The following is a 24,175-nucleotide window of genomic DNA, read 5'->3' as shown; positions in this document are numbered from 1 at the left end:
AGCTGCTTTCTCAAGAGGCTCGTTTGTCAAATTTCCACTGACGAACACGTCGATTTGAACGTTAAGACTCTGCAGCTGTTTGACGTCGATGCGATTTAACAATCATGCAGACACCTTTCTTGATGTCATGCGCCAACAAAGGATTACATAATACGGCACATATCTAACTAACACGCGTGTGCGATTGCGGGAGAAAGTGTGTGTACGTATTACGGACGCCATTAATCCATGCCTATCCGAACGATAGCGAGTGCGAGAACGCCGTATTCTCAATTATACATTATCACCTCGTCCTTCGACTTCAGGATGTCAAGTCAAGCGCAAGGATAATCCATCAATCGGTTTCTTTAAATAGAATTATTAATGATAGAATTGTGTACGATAAACGTACCGTTATTGCACACTTTTTACGTGCTACTGTTATTATTAAACGTTAGGCCGGCTTCACCTCGTGCAAATTACGTAATGGAAAATTAGAACAATTACTTTTAAATCTAGCTTAAACAGTTGCGTTTAACATCAATTGTATATTCTTATAGGAAAAAAATATACATAGAAGAGAGATAAAAATTATTTTTAGATTAAATTAAATATAAAATAAAATAAACTAAAATTATATCAAATTTATTCATAAAACAAAAGATAAACGATCCTCTATTCAGATTATATCTAATCAGATATTGTAACGTCTTTTTTTATAAAATGAAAAATTTATACAATTTTATAATAACAACTCCATAACGTAAAAAGATATATTTTAATTGTATTCTACAAAAAGTAAAGTAAAAAAAAAGTAAAAGAATCAAATCGTCTAAATGACTAATCGTAAGATGTCTTAATTCGTGTTAGTCAGGATACGCAGCAAAAGATACAGTTTTTTTTGTTTACTCACCACCAGAAATGCCAGTGCAAATCCCTTCCAGTCCATGGCTAAAATAAAAGAGAAAGTCTTATTAATAACTGGGTCGAACTCCTGCAAATACGATCGATCGCGCAAACATTGTCTCTGTCATATGAAAGGCGGCAAATTCAAATATTTATCACTTCTTATCACGTTTGCACGTTTGTCCAAAAAATATTTTTTATCAGTATTATTTATGACATTTAACTTTATTTAAGAAATTTATCAAAATAATTTGATTAATTTTTATTCTAAAGTATTAAATGTATCTATCAAAAAATCATTAATAATTTCTAAAGAATATTATTATAAAATATTAAATATTTTATAATAATATTCTTAGATGTATTAAAATATTTAAATATTTACATATTTTTTCATAATTATATAGATTTTGTAAAATAAATTATTTCTAACTAATAGACTTTTTTATCATATTAAATTATATTATATAAAGAATGTAATATATATATTTATTTATTTAAGATACGGTTTAAAATATGATTCAAACTATCTCGATCCACAAACCAAATTATTTTTTTACTACGTGTTTCTTATTATCAACCTTGAGCTCATTTTCAGTTTGTATCCCATATCCTTTACTCTCCTATTAATTTTATCTAATCTAGAAAGGACCCATGCAAAAACCTAACACTCTTCCATTCTATACTATAATTCGGTTTGGAACAGGCTGCATTCTTTCTTCACCTTCCACGAATCGCAGTCCGAAAAGATCGTATAGCAGGAAAAAAGAAATAATCGCGGCGCTTCCCCGATTCGTGACGGCACCCTGAGCGAGGGTTAAGGCCAACATTGAGACAGACGGTGAACGTTTTCAGACGGGTTAGTATAGCGGGGTCTCGTTCGGGTGCAGGCGCTCGCAGCCTGTCGAGAAAGCGACACGTTTATTCGCAAAGGCGGTGGTGGCGGCGGCGATGCACGATGCAACGTTCACTTTTTAGTACACCACGATAGGCGGCGACGGCGGCAACGACGACGACGGCGATGGAGCATGGTCGACCTCGACCACCATCGGACCACCATGGTCGGTTACGGCCGCTCGGCCGCCATTTTCAGGCGCGCGCGCGCGCTAAGCCCTTTTCGATGGCTGGCGCCAGATATGTATCAGAGCTCTACGATTTACGAGATCGTCGAGATCAATATCTCGCGAGGATGTGATCTCGCAGCTTCTACCTTCTTATGAGAAGTAGAAGTAGAAGAGAGGACTCTTCCAGAGGACCACTACTGGTCAGATTCGCGATCGTGATTAAGAATATGTCCCTCTTGGGACGCGATTTTTTGCGGTCGGGGGATGAAGAAATTTCTTTTAAAAAATGCAAATTGTATTGTTTTAAGAGAAATAGAAAAATGAAATAATAATATACTATAGTATAGTAATAGTGAATTATTATTACTGACAAAAAAAGAACTATTACATTTCTGAAAAATAGTATTAAAGAATAGATTATTTAATTTCGCTTATAGCGTAACACAAATTTTTAAAAAATATCTTGTGTATAGCTATAAGGATAAGAAATCATACACTAGCAAAGTTGAATGATTGAATGGATATAAATAGGTATTTTGGCAGCGGAAACAGCTATCACGTAGGTAATTTAAGATGTTGACTCATATGCAGAAAACCCGCGATAGCTAATCGAAAAATTCAAGGACATTAACAATGGTATTAACATGAGAACAATTCCACACTTGGAAACTTTTTTCTCTATTAGAAAATTGCGAATAAAATAATGATAAGTTATGCATTACATTTTTACTAGAACTCGAATTATTTCAGATATAAATTTTATACATGTTTTTATTAAATCAATATTTTAAATCAATATTAGGAATCCAAACCGAATATTGAATACCAAATAAATATTATTTAAGAATAACAATTACATGAAAATAATATTAATAATTTAAAGATATGTAGAAATACAAGCAAAAATTAATAAAAAGAAAGTAATTAACTAACGTAATATATGAACGTGATTTAAGTGATAATATCTACATTAAAATATAATAAAATCGGTGAAATCACTAGAGATTTCGATGCCCACATATAAAATGGCGAAGAAATTACCGTAGATTTCAATTGCATATTCGGAACGTATTTTTCTGCATTTACAATTAATCACACAGTGGAAAATCCAAATTATCACATTTTAAAAAATAGTAAATCGTATATTTATACGGAAAATAAATTAGCCATTTGCAATTACCTCGCAATTACCTTTGTTTACTACAAACCCACTCTAAGATTGCTTTCCATATTCATAATAACGCTTTTGAAATATTTATCTAACCAACACGATTTCGCAGCAGCTGGTTGATTTAAAGCCTTGATACCTGCATATTTGGTTAAGGATCGCCCACAACGATGAACTCATTAGGCAAAGTTTCGTTTTCATTATATAAAATTTAACATACCTATTACAACAGCTGTTAAATCAATGATTAATTTATCGTCAAATGTTTCTTGGATATTCGATTATGCAGAGTTGATTATATAGAAATAATTTTGTAAAATTTCTCTTATTATTAATTGCCGTTGTTAAACTATTGGCATTAAAATGTTTGTTTTGTGAAATGATTGATTCAAATATTAATTGTTTCTTAACTTTGTATAATAGCCGATATGTTATTTGTATTCCATCTTTTAATCACCCTAATCCCTAAAGAGGTAGCCATTACAGGCGCCGCCTATGCCCTTGAACATCCGCCGACGTAAACGTCACAGGATTTCTTCACGCGAAAAAATGGCGCCATCTTTTTGCAATTAAAATAATTTAAATCCGATACTTAAGTAATTTAATAAAATTATGCAATTAGAAAATAATAAGAGTAATTCACAAAAATATTTTTTGAAATTAGTAAATTGAAGATCTACTATTCAATATTTTAACATATCTCTCGATTCTTCTTTTCATTATAAACTTTCATAGTTATAAAATATCGATCACAAATCGAGCAAACGTGCAAATTAATCGTAATATTTACATTACAAAATGCAATATTAATTTATCACACTGATATACTTTATTCTTTCGATTCTCAAGAAATTTCATAATTAAAAGGTATCTCAACAATCCGAAAAATAATATCCCATTATTTGATGTTAAAAAATAATAATTCCAGACTTTCAGACAAAAGCAATTGTAATGATCCTTACCTGCTGCACTTTTCCCAAATCTCCTGAGAATAATTTCCGGATTACTCGCGCTGTGACACGACACCTTCACAGCAATACTCTTCCCTTTCTATGACGCGTTCGCCAACTCGAGAGAGAGAGAGAGAGAGAGACAAACGTGTCGAAAAAGATGTCGAATCAGGTGTCGAATGAAGCTCCGCGATGACGCGATCAACCGGCCCGGTCGATCATCCAAAATCTCAGCTGCGATGGATCATCAGCGGTTTGGTCAAGTGTCGAAAACGCGTCCTCGCCGGCCGTAGAATCCACCTTCTGTACGCCGACATCCCAAAAGGATTGCTAATCTTTTGCTTTCGCCTCTGTATCTCTCGAAAATTTCACGATACTCGCGTCTTTCTCATACCTTTCGTGAAGAGCGAGTCGAATCGGATCGGCCGTTCTTCCGAGAAGATTCACTCGGCACGACCATGCAACCTTGATGCACCTCTCACGTAAGATTAATCGCGACGTGCCAATTATCTAAACGCGGTACTCTTACTCTCGATCAGCTGAATCGGGGTTTGCACGGGCGACGCCGCATGCGCGGCGCCTCTCGAACGCCCACGACTTTTTCGAATGGCACCCCTTTCGCGCGTGTTAGATGCTCCCTCCTCGAAGTCGTTTCGAATTTCGAAGTCGTCTCAATCGGAATCTCGGTCGCGGAAAATATCGTCGAGAATCGCGCGCGACGTCAATTTCCTCGTTTCTTTCTTTTTTTTTTTTTTAATCTCAATGTCAGAATGCAGAGTGCCGTTTAAACATAAACAAACGTGTACAAAGATGTACTGCTGTATCGTGACGTGCCGGGAAAGCCTGTTATTTCGATCGAGTCGTCGGTGTCCTTCGCGTCGCAGGTGCGCGTCTCTCGTTCGTCCTTCATTCCTCGTTCGTTGATTCGGAGTCGATTCCCGGTTTTGTCGTCTTATTTTGACACCGCACTGCACCTGTCAGGCCCACAGTTCTCCATGGGGCCGGTCGAATGGAGAACGAATGGCGAAAGGACGCGCCGCGCGAAAACGAACTCCGTGACGATAGACGCGAGGTTCGAGACTGAACACGAACAGCCGTTCGGCTCGCGGTAATACTTCGTGCTTCCTCGTGGGGCCACGCGCATAAGAGGAAGAGAGAAGGGGGGGGGGAGGGAGAGAGAAGGAAGAGAGGAACGGTCGAGTCGAACGGAAATAAGCATCAAACAGCGTGCGAGAGAAAGCGAGAGCGAGAACGAGAGAGAGAGAGAGAGAGAGAGCGCAATTTTAAGTTTGGAGAGGAAAAGAGATAGCGAGATCGAAGCGACCGAAGACTGGTGGGAGTGATAGGTGGAGGAAAAAGAGGGAGTTCTGCATGAGAGAGCCGCTTTTCAAAGAAAGGAAACGAGAGGGATAAAGAAAGAGGAAGAGAGAGATTTGTACGTTCTGCGTGAAGTATTCGTGGGTTAGAAAGAAACGGAACGTAAAGGGCTGCGTGAGCGAGGAAAAAGCACGTGGGAAGAGGATAGAGAAACAGCTGCATCGCCGATACGGTAAAAGATCGAGATAGGTTGATAAAACAGAGATGGAGCGCCGTAAATGTTGGAAGAGGAAGAGAGGAGGGTGGAGGAGGATGGAAAGAGAGAGAAAAGGGGGGAAGGTAGGTCGTATCTTTATTTCTCGTTCGATTAGCAGCAGACACAGCGCGAGAAGATGCCGCGGGTTCGTGGTGGGAGAATAGACGAACACACCAAACCAAAGGAGGAAGACGGAGGAACGAAAGCTTACGTCATCGTTTGAATTGGCCGCACCGTGATTGTTGTCGCGATGATTCCTTTGTGTATCAGAGAAATACATTTTATTTAATTGTAATGTAAAATTCTGTTTACGGCGATGAAATAGATTCTTCATATTCCTTATTCTCAATCTCATTTCTCTATAGCGATTGTATTCTTACTTTTTTCTGTTGTCAATGGTCAAATATTAATTTTCATAAATATTTCGTCCCTTTTCGTTTGCTCGTCTCTTCTTGTTCTTAGCTAAGCCGATAAAATAGTTTACTTTTATTTTTATAAAAAAAAAACAGATATAAATAATACAAGAATATGATAAGATATTTTTTAAACTTTAATATCTTTCATTTAACTTTCAAGTTATCTGGTTTTATTAAAATGTGTGTTAAGTCGATATTTTTACATAACATATTTTTGGTTCGATACAAGTATATTTATTTAGTGTTATTTATTTATCTTTTTTATTTTTTTCTTAAAGTATGTTGATACCAAAATGAATTATTCCAATATTTGCAATTTTAGTTAAAATAAAAAATTTTATATCAACTACGATAATCAAATGAGATAGATTGAAAATTATTTGATGAGTTCTTAGATACCGATCGTTGTTAAGGTTGTAAAAGATTATACCTAAAGAACATTAAAATGTTTTATATTTTATCACATGTAGTAAACAATCAAGTGATCGACAGAACAGTAAATAACAAAAAGTTATTTACCAGTTAAATAACAAAATAAAAAGGCTAGATAAATTAAATGTAAATTGAAAAAAAAACGAAAATATAATATAGTAACAATAATATTATATAAATGATATATTAAATGTAATTTTTCATCAATATTCTTTGTCAGAATATGGTACGCTATTTTATTCCTTTCTAATTTTTGTTTTTTTTTCATTGATTTATAGATTTATCAATTATATTATTTATTATTTTTTTTATCAATATATATATATATATATATATATATAAATTATTATAAAATTATTTTCTAAAATTTATTTGAAATAATTTTAAATACAATTTTAAAAATTAGAAATATAATAAAAAATATAAATATTATATGTCTTGAAATTTGCAACTTTTCTACAAGAATATATGAATCTCATCTGTCAAATAATTGACAATGTTGCATATTACGTTCTTCGAAAATTGTAAATAATTATGATTGCCATATTTTTGTACAATAGTAATATTGATATAAAAAACAACTTTTATTATCGTCCATAATGGATGATGACACACCATGCGAAAATATTCTTGAACGATTATTTGATTGTGGTAAAATTTTTCTTTCAGTGTTGAGTAAAACAAAATCAGCATACAAAATATTCCTATTTATCCTATTTTTTCTATTTATTCAAAATATTCTATTTATAATTTTTATCATTTAAATGTTACATATTAATCCTACTTTTTAATGTACATATAAAATCTTAATAGATTCTTTATACAGTACAATCAGGAATAGAATGGGGTTCGGAGAAATTTAAATCAGCATGGCCTTGCAGAAAAGAAAAACCTAAAAGGAGATGTAGATGGGGGAAAATTGAAGACGATGACATAGGTCCACCTTGTACAGAAGAACGATCGAAGTATATACTTCCCAGTCAAATCTGTCCTAAAATCTCTTGTTACATAAAAATGCAGGTAGAAGATATAATTGTATAATTAGAATTAGATATAATCATATTACAAAATTAATTCAAAAGACGCGAGAAATTAGTTTATTGCAAATTGTTAAGAAATTAGTTTAATGCTAATTTTTGAGTTCACGCAAATGGAAAAAATATATACATATTAAATAAATTATAATATTTTAATTATAATTAATCACCTCGTTGTAACTAAGACATTGTATATAATTTTTTCTTATTTAAAATTAATCAAAAATTTTTATTATTTTCATATATAAAATTTTTGTGTGCATCCTTGCTCTATTTTATTCTTATATTAAAACTTTTAATTGCAATTTATAGGATCCTTATGCCCCATGTTGTTGCAAACCAAAATCACCTTTATGTCCCCCTAAATGCTATCGTCGGCAACGAGAACGAACTTGCGTCTGTGATCTTTGCAAAAAGAATATTGACAATAAATGCTGTAGACCCTTCGCAGCTTTTCGTGCAACCTGTAATTCTAAATTTGAAGGATAAAAATTTATATGATTTAGATAGTGCGCTCAAAACAACAGATTGTATACAAGAAAGTAGTGAACGTATATTAAAATAGAAAAACACATTACAAAACATAATGACAATTAGTTATAATCACATAGTTAAGTTTTCTTGTATATCTCTGTATATTTATATGCCCTCTTGATTTATTCACTCACATGCACATACACACACACACACACACACTCTCTCTCTCTCTCTCTCTCTCTCTCTCTCTCTCTCTCTCTCTCTCTCTCTCTATTCCTCTTACATTTATCTCTTTATTTATTTTTTTCAATTATTCATAGCTTTTATTTTTGTTGTTTCTGTATCAACATGTTTACAATGTCTTTTACATTACATTATGTCATGTTTTTCAACCTAGATGTTAGATAATCTTTGTGACTCCAAAGTGATAAGTGATAAGTGTCAAAATAGGCATTTTTACCATAAATATTTTGAAGATATTTAAAGTTTAGCAAGTAAAACGATAAATAACAGATTATCTTTCATGTCTAAACATTAATTATTAAAATTTTATTTATGTTCTAAGAATTTACAGATAATAATTTCCAATTCTCTTTTCTTTGAATTTCATTATGAATAATGTAAATTACTAAACTGAACTTTGTTTGAAATAATTACTTTAATAATTTTTCTGAGATATATATATTTTATATTTTATTACTAAACTGAACTTTGTTTGAAATAATTACTTTAATAATTTTTCTGAGATATATATATTTTATATTTTACATAGGAGAAACAGAAGACATGCTCTATCTAATGAGAAATTTGAAATTAATTTCAAATGGGATATCTCTCCCCACGTTTCTGTTTATCATGGATTATTTCCTGGAATCGATAATAATCAATAAATTGCGCGCGCAGTTGTTCAGAGAAGCTTAAATTTAGGCGTTTCGCTCACCTTTAGTCAGAACACACGACATACTCGGCATACCAACTAACGAGTAATCTTATCAGTAAAACGGTGATCGAGCCGCATCCATCGCGATTGAGTCAGTTGTTCGTAAGACACGTCTGTTCCACCCACCTCAGGCGCCGAAAATCTCCTTGCTTTTAACGTAAGTCTAAAACAATGTGCTTTGAATTGAAATTTCTTCATCATATATATATATATATATATATATATATATATGTGTGTGTCATACTTCGATTGTTCATTGCCATTTTATATTGTGACTTTCCGTAACTGACAATGAGAATTTTTATGGAACTACTATGAGATAAGCTTGAGATACTTCGATAACTCACATATGTCACCACATATGTCATCACATATGTTACCATATATGTCACCTCATACTTAAGCTAAGTATCAGTCATTCCTGCGCCAGCACTTTCGAATATCGCGTTGGCACGCCATTAACGAACACGTCGTCGGGTCTTACAACGTTATCTTCGGTAAAAACCTTTGATTACACATAATTATTGAGACTCCAGTTCAGTTTTCCGTTTTGTATAAGAAATATTGAGAAAATATAATATAATATTTTTCGTCGTTAGTCAGCATTTTTCGCATTTGATAATTACGTAAATCGATTATAAATGGGAGCGACGCATTTTAAAGTTGATGTAATAATTAAGTTTAGCGATGTTTCACATTTCTTATCGATTTATAAATGATATAGTGTGTAAAAGAAAGAGAGAAAGAGAGGAAGTGAGTTAGCTCTATTTATTAGTCATTGCGGTAACGAATATAATTTACATAAATATACGTTACATGTATTACCTCCATGAAAATGTTAACTTTAATGATAGATTCTGTAATGAATTTGAAAAGAGAGAAAGAGAGAGAGAGAGAGAGAGAGAGAGAGAGAGAGAGAAGGAGCTAAGAATTTTTTTAATTATATATATATTTCCAATTAACAAGTAAGAGAGACCTTATTTGAATTAAGTTTTAAGACATTAAATTAATAATTGATCGTCATATTGGTACCATTTATTTCTCTTTTAGTAAATTCCTTTTCTGATAACAGTATCCAATTATTATTAAATTTAATATTATAGTAAATGTGTGATAAATAAGACTTATAAACATTATATATCAAAAAAAATTAATTTTAAAAAAAACTTAAATAATTCCTGTAGATTTTACTTATAAATTTCCGTAACTTTCCATCTGATTGCTCTCGATTGAAATGAATTGTACGCAAAATAGCCGTGATTATAATATCATGATCAAAGATGATTTTGAAAATTTTGATTTTGAATGAAAATCAGTTGGTATTTGTAAATAAAGAACGCCAATTTGACACCTGTTGATACATTCAAATGTGCGATGTCTCTGTCGCTCAAGGTAGGTTCCACTTGGTGCTCACAACGCTCGTGATTATTATTCGTCCTCGTCTATCATTTGACGAACGACAAAGACGAAATGATTTTAGAGCGTTGTGAGCGTTTAATGGAACGCACCTCTGGTCAATGCTATCGACTCTTGACTACGAGGACGATACTTCGACTGGCGAGGAGTCGCATGAATGGAATCGATCGAAACTCGATGATAGTCGGCATGGTGGACGAGTGGGTGTAAAGCGCAAGAGCGACGATTCACAGGACGATTCGTCAGTTGTGTTTGAACAAATCCCGCAAAAATCGCCAAGCACCGGAAGTTCGGCATTTGCTGGCATTCTCGATTGGTAAATAAACACACCAGATTGTTACAATCATTATTTTGCAATAGCGCCGCGTATCATCTAATCTCTGTGAACTTGACTCTTGGTTCGCGTGTGAGTCATACCCACGAGAAAACACCTTAAGTTCTGATGACGTCAATGTTTAGATGTACATTAACCGTGCGATTGAGGACACTGGTCTTCAAGGAATTTGAATGTCTCGTACGTTTATATGGAAAACCTTGAAACGGTACGGGAATGCAAACAAATATTATAAACACGTATATGTAATGAACACGTCCGTTAAGGAATATTACGAAGTAAACATAATCGCCTTCGTTTAGTTTTGAAAAAATAATATTTATTGGAAACCGACTTCTTCATTAAAGAGAGAGCAAGAAATTTATTTATATTTTTAAAATATTAGAATAATAATGGAAAAAAATAATTAAAGTAATTTTCCAATAAAAATTTTTATAAATAATTTCAGATTTTACAATAATTGAGCAATAGAAATTCATGATTAAAAATAAGACTTGCTGTCTATTTACAAAATAATTGATTTATTTAGCGTATTTAATAAATAAATATTTATCGTATTTATCTTGTTGTAAATTTTACTTATCGATTTACTTATCGTATTTATTTATCTTACCATAAATCTAATTAAAAATCTTTGTACATATTGCTTTTTCCATTTCGTTTAATTTTTTCATTTTTTGTTATTCTTTTTACGCAGGTTAATTTATAGAATTTTTCGGGAAAACCAGCATTTAAGAATAGATCTATTCTCGTGCTCTTGAAAGCTAACGGTAATTTGTAGTAGGTAACAGAAAGAAAAGTAGCTGACTATGTAATTTGATGACGTAGGCTGACTACAATGACGCTAAGATATAATGAGGAAAGCACTTGGGTTTTTACGTTTACTTTTTTACACGTAGTTCAAATTTGTAAAAGAGAGAGAAATTATTTACCTTCTTAAATCAACGTGCAAAAATAAAATATAGTTTCACAACTTTCTTTAAATTAAAAAAAATAAATATAGAAGTTATATTTATTTTTTCAAGTTTCATCTTAATTAATTAAAATAAATTTGTTTCTAAGAAGTTTTGAATTCTTGAGAAGCTTGAAATAGTAATAGTAATTCGTAATATGTAATTCGAAGGAAATTAAGAAATCACTTATCTAGATTTTTGACATGACATACTCTATTCCTGAAACACTCGATTTTGCTTTATTCCCCCTTAAATCATCCGTCTTATCGTAGGATTACGATATTAACAAGTTTAACGCTTCAGACTATAGGATAATCCCGTAGAATAACCGGTTTTGCCACGTAATATATCTTCATGCGACTTTTTCCTGTTAGTCTTCGTAAAAGAAACATATTTTTGTAGAAATAGTGGCGATGGATAAAGCTGTAAGATACAGCTTTATCCATCGCCACTATTTGTAAATTTGTAAATGTTACAGCCACATTTGTAAATGTTACAGCAATACATTCAAGTGTAGTCTGTTCCACAACAGCGACGTAAAAATTCCATAATTTATGGATAAATAAGTTTGAATGAAGTTTTCTTCGTGATACGCATAATAATCCAATGGAAGTTAAAACATATCAATATATTTAAAAGAACGAAGATTAATATGTATTATAAATAAATCAATATATGTTGTAATGTAATATTAATAACTAACAAACAAAAAATATAATTTAAAAGATGGAAATTTTCCTTTCTTTTCTTTTTCAACTATTCTCCTAGGTTTTGTTTCCTTTGGCTTTTAACACATCACTATTTGATCACTCTCATACTTTTTCCGTTATGAGTGATCGTCGAAAGCGAGGATATGCCAAAAATGTTGATAAAACGCAGCTGCACAAATATTTGTGATTATTTATGGAAATTGAAGTGGAGCGAAAGTGTTAGTACATTTATAAATTTAACCTTGTACTTAGCAACTGGTTTTCCAGAACTGGTTTCCTACAATAAAAATATGTCCTTTACTCGGTAGGAGGATCTTTTCACTTTAATAATTAAACTATCTTCCAAGCAGATACGAGGCCTAAATTTATTTTAAATACATATCGTAACTTCAAGATTTTGATAGTTGAAATAAAAAAAGACGGAGTCTTAAAACTTATTACCGAAAGTACAAGAACGATCGAAACACTGGACAAAGCGGAGAATCAAACGCGCTATATTTTTAAACTCCTGTAATTTCAAATAAAGTCCAAATATATTTCCGATGCTGTAATCTCGTGAAAATATTTTTTTACACCAAGTGTCACACGTCGTTTTTCACATTTTAGAGAAACCCTAAGGATTACTTTCGCGTGTCTCTCTCTCTCTCTCTCTCTCTCTCTCTCTCTCTCTCTCTCTCTCTCTCGTGCGAAGTTGCGCTCGATCGCGATCGTCGATCATCGACGCAAGAGAGATTGACAGTCAGCTTTCCGCGCAGAGGAGATGAAGAGAGAGGTCGATGGTTGTCATGTGAATGGTGTTTTCGGATCTCCGCGCTGTCCGCGCGTTTGCCGAGCCGGTTGTGACGTGGACTCCTCAGGGTCGCGATCGAGAATCGATTAAGGAGCAAGCGAACACTCGGAATACTCGGATTCGAGCCGCGCGCGGTCGCCAGGCTTCCCTACGATTGGTCGTGCCACCGCGATCGTTACGTCGTCGGACTCGTTTCTCTCGGCGGGGGCTGAGGTTTTCCTGAGATATACGGGCGATCACTATTTTACGTTCGCTCGCCGAATAGTCCTCCGCAGTACGCATTCAGTGCCCGAAAGAGAGACGAGTTCGTTAGAAAAGATGCGCACACGTAAGTAGACTCGGTTAATCGATGAGGAGTTAATCAAATCGCGTTCGATTTGTTTAGTCGTTCACCTCATTGATTGATATCGCGATCGATATGAAAAAATAAATTTAATCTCTATCTTATAGATCCGCGAGATGATTCGAAAGAGGAATTAAAACCGGAATTTATTTTGATGAGTTTAGATTCTGAGAACTGTAAAAGAGTGTGAGAAAGTGACATTGTGATGCTTCTTCATAATATTCGGTGACATTTCTTCGGTTACGTTGAATTTGAACTTAATTTTGATTTAATTAAGGCTAATAATAATAATTTCTACAGTTGAAAGAGGGTTTAAATTTATCTTATTTATTTTTGTGTATACTGAAAATATGTATTTATGTAAGTAAATCTAAAAATAATTTTGGATAATTAATTAATTAAACCGTATACTTATATCTTTCTTACATAAACATTTTCAAATCTACAAAACTTGGGTTTTCCCAAGTTTTTTGTATTAAATTTATCTTAATATACATTTAGTAAAAACTTAAAAATATTTCAAAAGAGATTAAAAATATAAATAGATTGTAGACATGAGATTTATAGAAAAAAGATTTGCGTGAAGTGAAACAAGCCACAAAAGGACATTTAAGAATGAATACAAAAAGAGAATAAATTTTTTAAGTTTTTAATTTTTAAGTTTTTAAGTTTTTAATTTTGTGCCAATGAGATCAAATAGATTATTTTCAAATTTATTATCAAATTCGACTATTTTCGTAGCTGCAATAATCTTAAAAGCTTCTCTCTCTCTCTCTCTCTCTCTCTCTCTCTCTCTCTCTCTCTCTCTCTGTCTCCGAACAAAAACGTTATCGACACAGCTTCACAAATTTCTTGTGATACGATGACGACGTCTTATCGATACGCACTGAATTATCAAACTGGCGATAATGCTATCCAATCCAGCTCATAATTCTCAACTCGTGATGGTTGCTCCAAGGTAATCTGTGCCGGATACCATTCTTGTTCGATTTATGATTCATTTCAAGAGTTACGCAGCATAAACTTTTCTTTCATTATCAGTTAATTAGTATCGCACTGAATTTACATCAGAAGCACACCAGATGTGTTTCGCTCGTAATGTGCAACTGTGTGGTCAGACTTGTATTAGATTTCAGTACAATCGTAGTTTTTATGTCGCACATCATGTATAAATTCCTCTGTCAATGAACAAAGTAAAAAAAAAAGAAAAGACCTGATGAAATTTAGATGGAGTAATTTTTACATTTAATGATTTTAAAGTTAACAACAACATTCACATATATATATTGCCAATTACTAAAATTACTACACGTTTATAAAAATTTTGTAAAAATACCATGCAATTATGACATAAAATTACGCATTACTAAGAAAAGAAAAAAAGTAAAGCTTCGAATTAAAAGGCTAATTGTAATTCCGGAAACTTTTGTTGAATAAAATGTAATTATATTACATATAGAGTCCACAATGTGATATCGAGATGTCAATTGATCAATTATATATCATTTTATCAGCGTTTCTATTACAAATATTCATTTCTTAGTGCAAATTTTCATTTTACTTCTTCCTTTTTAACACGCGGACGTCATTATTGTTATCGAGAAATAATTCACATTGAACATGAAACATTGAAGTTTATTATTGTATCTTTGTCCGGCTCTATTCGTCGCACATATCTGGTTGTCATACATGATTAGTCGTACACATAAAGCAATCGTTACATTAATTCTTAATGGGTTTTTCCCAAGGCACCAGGAAATATCTTCAGTTTAATAGTTCTGTGATATTCTCGTTTGTTATTTCGATATAACCTTTATCTTTAAACGATATCTTGTCATATATTTTGATGTTTACTATTTCTCTTAAATATTTCTGAGAAATAGATGATCTCATTACATATACACGAAACATACATTGTGACAAATGTTTTGCAATATGTTTAATCACACTTAAATTACTTAAAATATAAAAATTATAAGTGTCAGAAATTTTTAGAAAATCAAATTTTTATCAAGATTAACAGCATTACAAAAATTTACAAATTCTACGTGCGGCAATGGCAAGAAAAAGCCAAAAAAGGAATTATTTTTTTTTGTGAAGATAAATTATTTTAATAAAAAATATGATTTTTTAACATCATTTTTAATTTATAATTTAAAAAAATTATACATATTTATTATAAACAACGATTAATATTATTTATATATTTGATTTATTATAATTGCTATTTCAGATACAAGATTTTTAACAACTATGGATATCGATAAACATTATTACGTAGACTATACATGATATTTTTTGCGCACATCGACATATATAATTATATGTATTTTATTCTAAACTTTACCGGTTGTTATGTAACACCGCGATTATATAAAGAATGTCTTAAGTTCATTATCTTCCCTTCGACGACAAATACTGAAGGCCAAAGGATCATTGTTCTTTCAGTGTTTGATTTGTTAAATAGAAAAGAGCGAAGTGAACTAAATTTTGATAAACTACTAATAAACTTTGATTTCAGAAACTAAATGACGAAATATTATAATATATAGTTTAATAAATAATATTTTAGTTTAAATATATAAAAATATATATGCACATATCACAAAAGATTAAACTCATCAAAATTGCCTTTTTATGTTTTAAATTTTAATTTGACAAGAAGTTCACAACCGAAGCTTTTGGAAAATTAATCTTCAAGTTAAGTTTGAGAAAAATTGGGACATAAACGTTTGGAAAAAAATCAATAATTTTCCGATATTCTACATGTCTCGTATGTTAATGTCCTGCCGTATTGATCGCATTTATCGCCATTTATATAATTGTCAAACTTTTGCCCTCTGTTAACTCGATAAAACCAGGGTCGCGTATATTTACTGAAATAATATTTTTCATTATCACTGCAGTATCATTGCTCATATTCTTGTTTATCGCGTTTCTCGCGTTAGCTCTTTGAGAAACTCGGGAACTTAATTAATTTCTGTTTTACTTAGCGGCTTATGCAGCAGCAATTATTAATTCCGCAATGGAATTTAAATGGAAAAAAGAATGACGTCTTTGCTTTAAATATCAGTAGAACGATCTGTCGAAAACAGATTTATGTTGCGCGATTAACGACGACAACGAAAAGTGATGGTTTGAATCATTCACCTTGATTTTACACATGTTCATAAATCGAAGAATCATTATTTATGTAATTACTCAATACATAGCTCAGTTGTATGGAAATTTCCTTTGCAAAATTTTACTTATACCTCTTACCGTCGTTCGTTATTAATGAAAATTTTTATATTTATTATTTTATTAATTAATTAATAAATGGTATCAAAATTATTCATTTGCATTTTCATGATTATATGTATATTATATAATATACAATATAACTATTTATTGAAACTATTTATTATGAAAAGCATAGTGTTTAATAAGTATATAATATATAAGTATATAATATATTATATAAGTATATAAATATAGAAAAATTTTGTAATTATATATATATATATATTTATTATTATATATATATTTATATTATATTATATATATATATATTATTATATATATATTTATTATTATTATATATATATATATATATATATTTCATATCATAATGTTTAATAATATTTGATGTGTGAAAAATTATATTGATTATATTATTTTTCTTGAATACTGTTATGTAAAGATTATGGATATGAATAATTTCCAATGATTATCTCATCTATCGTACATATAATTTGCGTACATATAATTTATTATGACAGTTATTTGAAAATAAGGTAACTGGTAACTAAAAGTAACAAAATTAATCCAAAATATATATTTATAAACAATACACAAAATTTTTTTAAAATTTGATTTTCACAAGAATAAGTTTTCATTTATTGATTAAACTTTAAGATTTAAACTTTAGTTCATAAAATATCGCTTCATTACTTGCATAAAAATGTAATACTGTTATTGGCCTTTGGCTCATCCTTATTTTCATACCGCAATCCTTGAAAGTCTTGTATATTATGCAGGTATATAATGTGTAAATATACGCATGTAACATTTATGGCGATGTGATAGTTTCACATTTATCTTGAACATCATGATCGACTCTTTATTACAATTTGTATGCAACCTTCAAAAGCAGATGTCCAATTTTTGATAATATATTGATAATTTTAAAATGCTCAAAGTAATGATCTTTGATGTTATATGTATTTGATGTTATATCGTATTTTAACAATACGTTATTGTATTAAAATACTAACAGAGAGATAAATTGGATTTATTTTCTTTCAAAAATGATTACGATTACAAAAATGATGATAATTACATAGTAAAGCGTAAAAATATTTGAAATTTTATTATTATTAAAAGTAATGTAAATATAATATTGTAATTTTTTTTTGATTACATATTTTGACTATTATTAGTTACTATAAATAATATATTGGATTTTGATGAATTTATTATTTTTTTTGTTTTTATTATTGCAGTACAAAGAAGCTTTTTGGCATTTTGCCTGTTTGCATCAGCCATGGCCCAACCAACTGGAACCGATTTGGCCCTTCAAGCCGTTTCCCAAGGTGCTCATTTGTTCTCGACTAATTTCGTCAAGGTATATTGATTAATTCTAAATATTTATAAAGTTTTCTATTAGACTAATACTGTATATAATTTTTCTCATATTGCTATTAATTTAATATTATATTTAATACACTATTTTTATTTTAATACACTATTTTTATTATCATTGTTAGAAAATGAATCTGATAAAATCTATATGTTTAATTTTACATTTACATTAAATAGTATTATCATAATTTAATGTTGAATAATGAAAAGAAACGTTTGATTCTCAAACATTATCTTGATTAAGTTCTGATATTCATAACAAATAAAAATACTATTATTAGCTTGAAAATAGGATAATGTTCTTATCGAAATTGTTCTTTTTTTAGACGGTTGCACAAGAACAAGAAGGCAATTTGATATGTTCTCCCTTGAGTGCCAACATCGCCTTAAGTATGGCTGCTAACGGCGCTGCTGGAACTACCGAAGCACAATTTAAAGATGTTCTCAAATTACCATCCACGAAAACACAGACTTTAGAAGGCTATCAGAATCTCATTGATAAATTGAATGTAACTATCAAATATACTGTATCAATATATACTGTAATTTTTATACAACATGTCGCAAAACATAAATCTATCGAATTAAATTGTTAAAATGTGCGTGTGCAGAATATTATAAAAAATAATATATTTATAAAGCACGAATTTTTTGAGTTAACAAATTATATTATTAGAATATTTATTGTTATACATAAAAATATTATGTACATGTAATTATCAAAGCATGTAAATCTGTCATCTACTGAATTAATTTTATTCTTACGACATATTTTATGACACTCAATTAACAAATAATAATTATTAATTTGCAGGATGTTAAAAATGTTACTTTAAAATTAGCTAACAAGCTATTTGTCGGCAAAGATTTCCCGGTGAAATCTGAATACAAGCAGGATCTTCAGACGCACTATCATTCTGATATTCAGACGGTAGACTTCACTAAAAAGGAAGAAGCCGCGGGTACCATTAATACCTGGTGCAAGGAAAAGACTAACAATCGCATCGACAACATCATTCAACCCAGTAAGGAACTATTTTTTATTTTATTTATTTATTTTCTCATACACATTTTTATATAATTCTACACAATGAACCGAAAATACAATGTTTTTATTTTTTATATTTGCATGCATAAATAGATCAAAATAATTTAACTTAAATTAATTTTAATAAATAAATATATTATGAAAAATACTGATAATTTAGTAGTACACACTTTTGTTATCTATAAATATTTAAAAATTTTTTTAAAAATATTTATTGATAGTATATTTGCATATCTATATAAAAATTTACTCTTTTACTGAATTTACATTTAAACAATATTCATATTAATTTTTATTATTAATTATAGATGAAGTGGATCCTTCCACTGCACTGGTGCTGGCAAACGCAGTATACTTCAAAGGCAAATGGGCTAAAGAGTTTGATCCTAAAGCTACCACAGATCATCCATTCCATATTGATGCCAACACCGTAAAGCAAGTTCCTACTATGTACAGAAAGGGCAACTACAAATACGCCGAATTACCGGAATACGATGCTAAATGTATCGAACTGCCATACGCGGTAATGTTACTTTCGTAAATTTTTAGAAAAGTCTAGTTAAATGTATAAAATATTTTCACCAAGATATGTCTGTTTTACGATGCCTTGTGACTCTTTCTTTATGAGTTTAATTTTTATTATTACAGGATAAGGACATCAGCATGGTGATTATCCTACCCAATAAAATCGACGGTCTCGCTGCGCTGACTGAGAAACTTGAATTAGTTAGCGCGGAATGCAGCACTCGTCTTGCCCAAACATACGAACGAGAAGTTCAAGTGTATCTGCCCAAGTTCAAGACCGAGACTAAGTTGGATCTTGGAAATACATTATCTCAGAAGGTATATTACAACTTTATCGATATAATCGATTAGCAAAATAAATATAACATCGTATTTATTCGCAATCTTGTCTGCTACAGATGGGTCTTTCTGAGCCATTCAGCAATGGCGCCAATTTTAATGGCATCTCCAATGTACCTTTGAAAATTGATAAAGTCGTGCAGAAGGCTTTCATCGAGGTTAATGAGGAGGGTAGCGAGGCGGCCGCCGTCACTGGTAAGTACATCTTGTTTTGTTTTTTGAAGATGTTTGTAGCTGAAAACGAGCGAAATATTATCTTGAAGTTATTTTGAAGTTGAACATAAATAATCTTCAAATACGAGAATACAATGTGCAAGTCAAATAATTTTAAATACTCAGTTTTTCCTTTATCGCATTATTATCTATCTTATTTTTTATTGTTTTACAAAATTTAGACATTTTATAAAATTTATTTTATAAGAAAATTATAAACATATAGAATTGAATAATATGTAACCAAGCTATGAAGTCTAAATTAATAAATACAATAGGCAATGTTAATTTTATATTAAGAGCAAGATAGTATTTCGCCTAATTTTATTTTTTGGGATACATCGAGATTCTTTTTCGCTTCTGAGAAATTCTGAGAATCTGATTTCGAAAATGATTTAATTATGCCTGTGCATGTGTATTGTTATTTTTATGTGTTCTGTTAATCATATTAATCACGTTGCAAAATTCAAAATTTCTCCCTCGGAGTTTCCGCGGCACGGATGTATGTGATTTTGTACGCTGCCGTGATTTTAAGCTGAATGTTATAGCTGTAAATGTTGCTGTATAGCTAAATGTTATAGCTAAATCTGCTTTTTATATCAACAGATTTGCTAGTCTACGTATAACTTTCATACTTTTTTATCTTTTCTTTTTTTTCTTTTGCCTTTTTCATTTTTGCGATCATATTATTACATTGTTAATAAATGCTTTGACATACACCATACCGCACTGCAATCTTTTGATTGTACATTTATTATTTACGTTGCACCTATTAATTTTGTTATGATTTCCGTCATAGATAATTGCATAATAATATATTGATAATCGAAAAAATGTTATAATTTAAATTTTCTAATAAATGAAGCGTTTTAATGTTTTAATGACATTGATGCGCGCTCATATTTGATTTAAATCTTTCATGCAATTAATATGAAAGTATCATTATAACTTCTTCTGAAGAAATAATGGAATTTTCAGATAATACAAAATTCAAAATTTAGAAATTTTTAAACACGCTATTGCATTTAAATCAGAAATTTTATAAATCTTTGTATATTCTTTAAAAAGGGGAAAAAAAATCGCGTGAGTGTGATTAGACACTGAAGTGCTACAAATTCAAATTTTTGAAATTAAAATAGACTATAGACTTTTATATTCATCTCAACATTAAATCTCAATGTTAAAATGTTAACTTTAACAAAATTAAAAGATTTGTCTATTGACGTCACTGGAGAGTCACTACGTGATTTACAATTACGACGATAAGAATATAATCGTTATAATGATGCTACGTAGATAAAAATACAGTGAATCGCGAATATTGTGGTTTATGGGTTATCACTGTATTATAAATAATTGCTAATTAAATAATAAGTAATTTAATCATCTCATTAGAGTATGCTAACCAAAGTAATAAGTAGAACCAATGATAGCTACTAAGGGAAAAGAGAGAGGAAAAGACAAAATTCTCAAGAAAAATCTCTCAAAACTTTGGTGACTACATCGTAAGAAGCACATAATGAACTAAAGGTTTCATCATCACTATTTATTAATTGAATCATCAATCTTCGATGTGAACAGTTTTATTATACCTCAATGACAAAGTAAATCGCGTTTTAATTATAGATCTGACACAAAATTTAAATATAACCGAGAAAACTCTTTTTTTTTTTAATCCGATATATATAGGAAAATTAGTAAAAGAAATGTGGACATAGTAAACATTCATACACAATGGATGGAAGATTTTTAAGTTCTGAAAGAAAATATAAAAAGCATAATACAAATAATGTATAAAGCAAATGATTTTCATTGCTTGACTAATGATCTGCTGATTCCATGGTGATCAGTGATGTACATTACCATGGTCTAAGTTCTTCTTTCTTTTTCCTGCATTCTCAATTAGTCTCTTTACATTCTGATCGAGTCTTGGCATGGGCATATTCAATAATATCTCATTTGAACATTTCACACGTACTATCCAAGAACGCACCTGGTCAGTTTATTTGTTAAAACGGACAATTGATAGAAGGAATGATCTTCTGACAGGTGCCTCTGTCAGACCCCTTTCGAGTGTTTGGAAACCGGTGGAGCCTATTATACTTCACATCGATCATCCTTTCCTGGCGATCATTAAATACAAGGACGTCACGTTATTCGTAACGAAACTTCTGCGTTACTGATAATGGATATTTATATCTTGTGCATAATGATAAAAAAATAGCAGTTAGTGTCTTTTGTATGTACTATTATTTCATGACAAAGACATGGATGCACAATACTTTTTAATAATATTTTTTGAATTATTCGTATATTTTTATTACATATCGATTTTATCGATACTCTCTCATTGTCTCTCTTTTTGCGAATTCCGAATAATAAAAAATTTTTTTACGACATATAATTAATAATAGAGACTTAATTTATGATCAATAAAGTATACTTGTTTTATAATATTTATATAATTTTATATTAAATGTTATATACTGATAGTATGTCGTGAGATGTGTAATTTATAAAGCATATCTTGAATTATATTTGGATGTGCACAAATTGGAAAATGTGCAATTTTGATACTATATTTAACACGCGCGCGATTAATATATTAAAAAAGACTCTATTTTTCTCTTAATTTGTTATACGTATTATGTGATATGTAAAGAATTGCTTTATTTAATAGATTGCATTATTTCACAATGTAAAACTATAAAATATTAATCGAATATTTGATAATTTCAATTGAAAACGTAATATATTTTTCAGTCATTTTAATATTTTGCTTTTTTTTGAAGCTTTATTATACTTTTAAAATTTTTATCATCAATATTTTTATCTTTGTCAGTCATTTTTTATTTATTATTAAATTTTTATAACGCAACATCAACATTTACAACGTTGATTATAGAAATTTGAAGTACATTTAAATCGGTTCAAAAAACATTATTTTTAAATATTTATTTAAATGTTTATTTTATTTTATTAAAATTAATTTACTTTTATCTATGTTAAGAATATATTACAATGAATTATAATTATTATAATAATATTGCTGATAATAATAAAATTAATAATAATATAGTTAATGTCAACATTTTATATAAAAAACATAGGAAATTATCTTTTTAAATTATTAATATAATGTCACAATATAATATAATTTTAATATAGAATTATATTAATTGTAATAAAGATATATATAAATTCCCATGAAAATAAAAAATTAAAGCTGCATATATGTATATATATATATATATATATATTCTTTTATCAAGAATCTATTTAAAAGTACTTCGAAGCTTTTTTGATTCTTCAAATTTTACTGAATAAAAGATAATATAGTCGAATCTGACATTTCTCTGGTAGGCATCAGCAACCGAAGATTTCTACCTGATTTCGTGAACTTCAAAGCGAACAGACCATTTTCGTTCGTAGTGCGGTGGTCAAACGATTTCGAACTATTCCAAGGCGAGGTGCATGAACCGAAATTAAAAAGTTAACGAGGTGTGTCGTGTGAGCATCATAAAATGCGGTAGCAAAATAACGATAAGAGGCACCCCTATAAATCTGCTTCCCTATTTTTTTCTTTTTCTCTTTTCATAATATTTATCATTTGCAGTTATTACTCGCTGCAATTCATTCACATTTCGCAAGTAATCGATTATCTCGCAAGCTCCTATGGTTATTTATATATGGTTATTTTATGGGGAAACTAGTCTATCCACTTTTTACAATTGTAAAAATTTGAACAAATTTGAAATTACAATTGGCACAGTATTAATTAGTTAACAGAGCGAATATCGGGGGAGGAAGATATTCTTTCAGAAAGGGCCAAATTGAATTCGTAGCAAAGCATGCAAAGCGTACATTCGTGCATGGACGAAATCGCATTGACGAAAAAGGAACGATGTCGTCAAATATCTTATTGTACGATGTCTGATT

General features: G+C 30.5%; 3 protein-coding genes and 2 long non-coding RNA genes across 24 annotated transcripts in view; 3 read left to right on the top strand and 2 right to left on the bottom strand.

The window, feature by feature from the left end:
* pio (zona pellucida domain-containing protein piopio) overlaps positions 1-5,173 on the bottom strand; it is a 55,872-nt gene extending 50,699 nt beyond the window's left edge. The window contains exons 1-2 of the mRNA XM_011644822.3: positions 4,080-5,173; positions 893-930 (exon numbers count right to left, since the gene is read on the bottom strand). Coding sequence (XP_011643124.1) covers positions 893-928 — 36 coding nt within the window. The 5' untranslated portion in view covers positions 929-930; positions 4,080-5,173. The remainder of the gene's footprint in view (positions 1-892; positions 931-4,079) is intronic.
* Positions 5,174-5,332: 159 nt separating this feature from the next.
* On the top strand, positions 5,333-8,648 carry LOC148937674 (uncharacterized). 2 transcript variants are annotated; one of them, XM_089071521.1, is made up of 3 exons: positions 5,333-5,723; positions 7,302-7,508; positions 7,838-8,648. In XM_089071521.1, exons 1-3 carry the CDS (start codon positions 5,649-5,651, stop codon positions 8,012-8,014), a joined length of 459 nt encoding a protein of 152 aa, XP_088927647.1. In that variant the 5' UTR covers positions 5,333-5,648; the 3' UTR covers positions 8,015-8,648. The 2 variants fall into 2 exon arrangements, with proteins under 2 accessions (XP_088927647.1, XP_088927648.1); XM_089071522.1 differs by lacking the exon at positions 5,333-5,723 and adding an exon at positions 7,088-7,139 and having other exon boundaries at positions 7,315-7,508.
* A 290-nt stretch (positions 8,649-8,938) lies between these two features.
* LOC105430961 (alaserpin) overlaps positions 8,939-24,175 on the top strand; it is a 28,852-nt gene continuing 13,615 nt past the window's right edge. For 15 of the 19 annotated variants that reach the window (XM_089071396.1, XM_089071400.1, XM_089071399.1 and 12 more), the window contains exons 1-7: positions 13,316-13,473; positions 17,973-18,094; positions 18,438-18,620; positions 18,926-19,136; positions 19,468-19,682; positions 19,808-20,002; positions 20,083-20,218. In XM_089071396.1, the coding sequence (XP_088927522.1) occupies positions 13,464-13,473; positions 17,973-18,094; positions 18,438-18,620; positions 18,926-19,136; positions 19,468-19,682; positions 19,808-20,002; positions 20,083-20,218 (1,072 nt within the window). In that variant the 5' untranslated portion in view covers positions 13,316-13,463. Of the gene's footprint in view, positions 9,100-13,314; positions 13,474-17,972; positions 18,095-18,437; positions 18,621-18,925; positions 19,137-19,467; positions 19,683-19,807; positions 20,003-20,082; positions 20,219-22,285; positions 22,693-23,599; positions 24,135-24,175 lie in introns of those variants that run through there. The other 4 variants (XM_089071406.1, XM_089071405.1, XM_089071392.1 and 1 more) reach the window with 4 other exon arrangements.
* LOC148937673 (uncharacterized) lies at positions 10,212-12,378 on the top strand. The gene is made up of 2 exons (XR_016138052.1): positions 10,212-10,674; positions 12,145-12,378. It is a non-coding gene; the product is annotated as an uncharacterized LOC148937673 (long non-coding RNA).
* Positions 21,476-22,288, bottom strand: LOC105430960 (uncharacterized). The gene is made up of 2 exons (XR_968239.2): positions 22,100-22,288; positions 21,476-21,992 (listed from the first exon to the last, which is right to left on the bottom strand). It is a non-coding gene; the product is annotated as an uncharacterized LOC105430960 (long non-coding RNA).

The sequence above is a fragment of the Pogonomyrmex barbatus genome, unplaced genomic scaffold (genome assembly GCF_055798465.1).
Source record: "Pogonomyrmex barbatus isolate J1 unplaced genomic scaffold, ASM5579846v1 scaffold12, whole genome shotgun sequence".
NCBI classification, from domain to species: Eukaryota; Metazoa; Arthropoda; class Insecta; order Hymenoptera; family Formicidae; genus Pogonomyrmex; species Pogonomyrmex barbatus.
This window is presented reverse-complemented; position numbering and strand designations above follow the sequence as displayed.

Bases quoted from the DNA above. Each gene is read 5' to 3' on its own strand.
- LOC148937674 (XM_089071521.1), top strand. From the start codon at position 5,649: ATGGAGCGCCGTAAATGTTGGAAGAGGAAGAGAGGAGGGTGGAGGAGG. The intron at 5,724-7,301 runs GTAGGTCGTATC...AAATCTTAATAG, and splicing joins GAGAGAGAAAAGGGGGGAAG to ATTCTTTATACAGTACAATC. The intron at 7,509-7,837 runs GTAGAAGATATA...TGCAATTTATAG, and splicing joins CTTGTTACATAAAAATGCAG to GATCCTTATGCCCCATGTTG.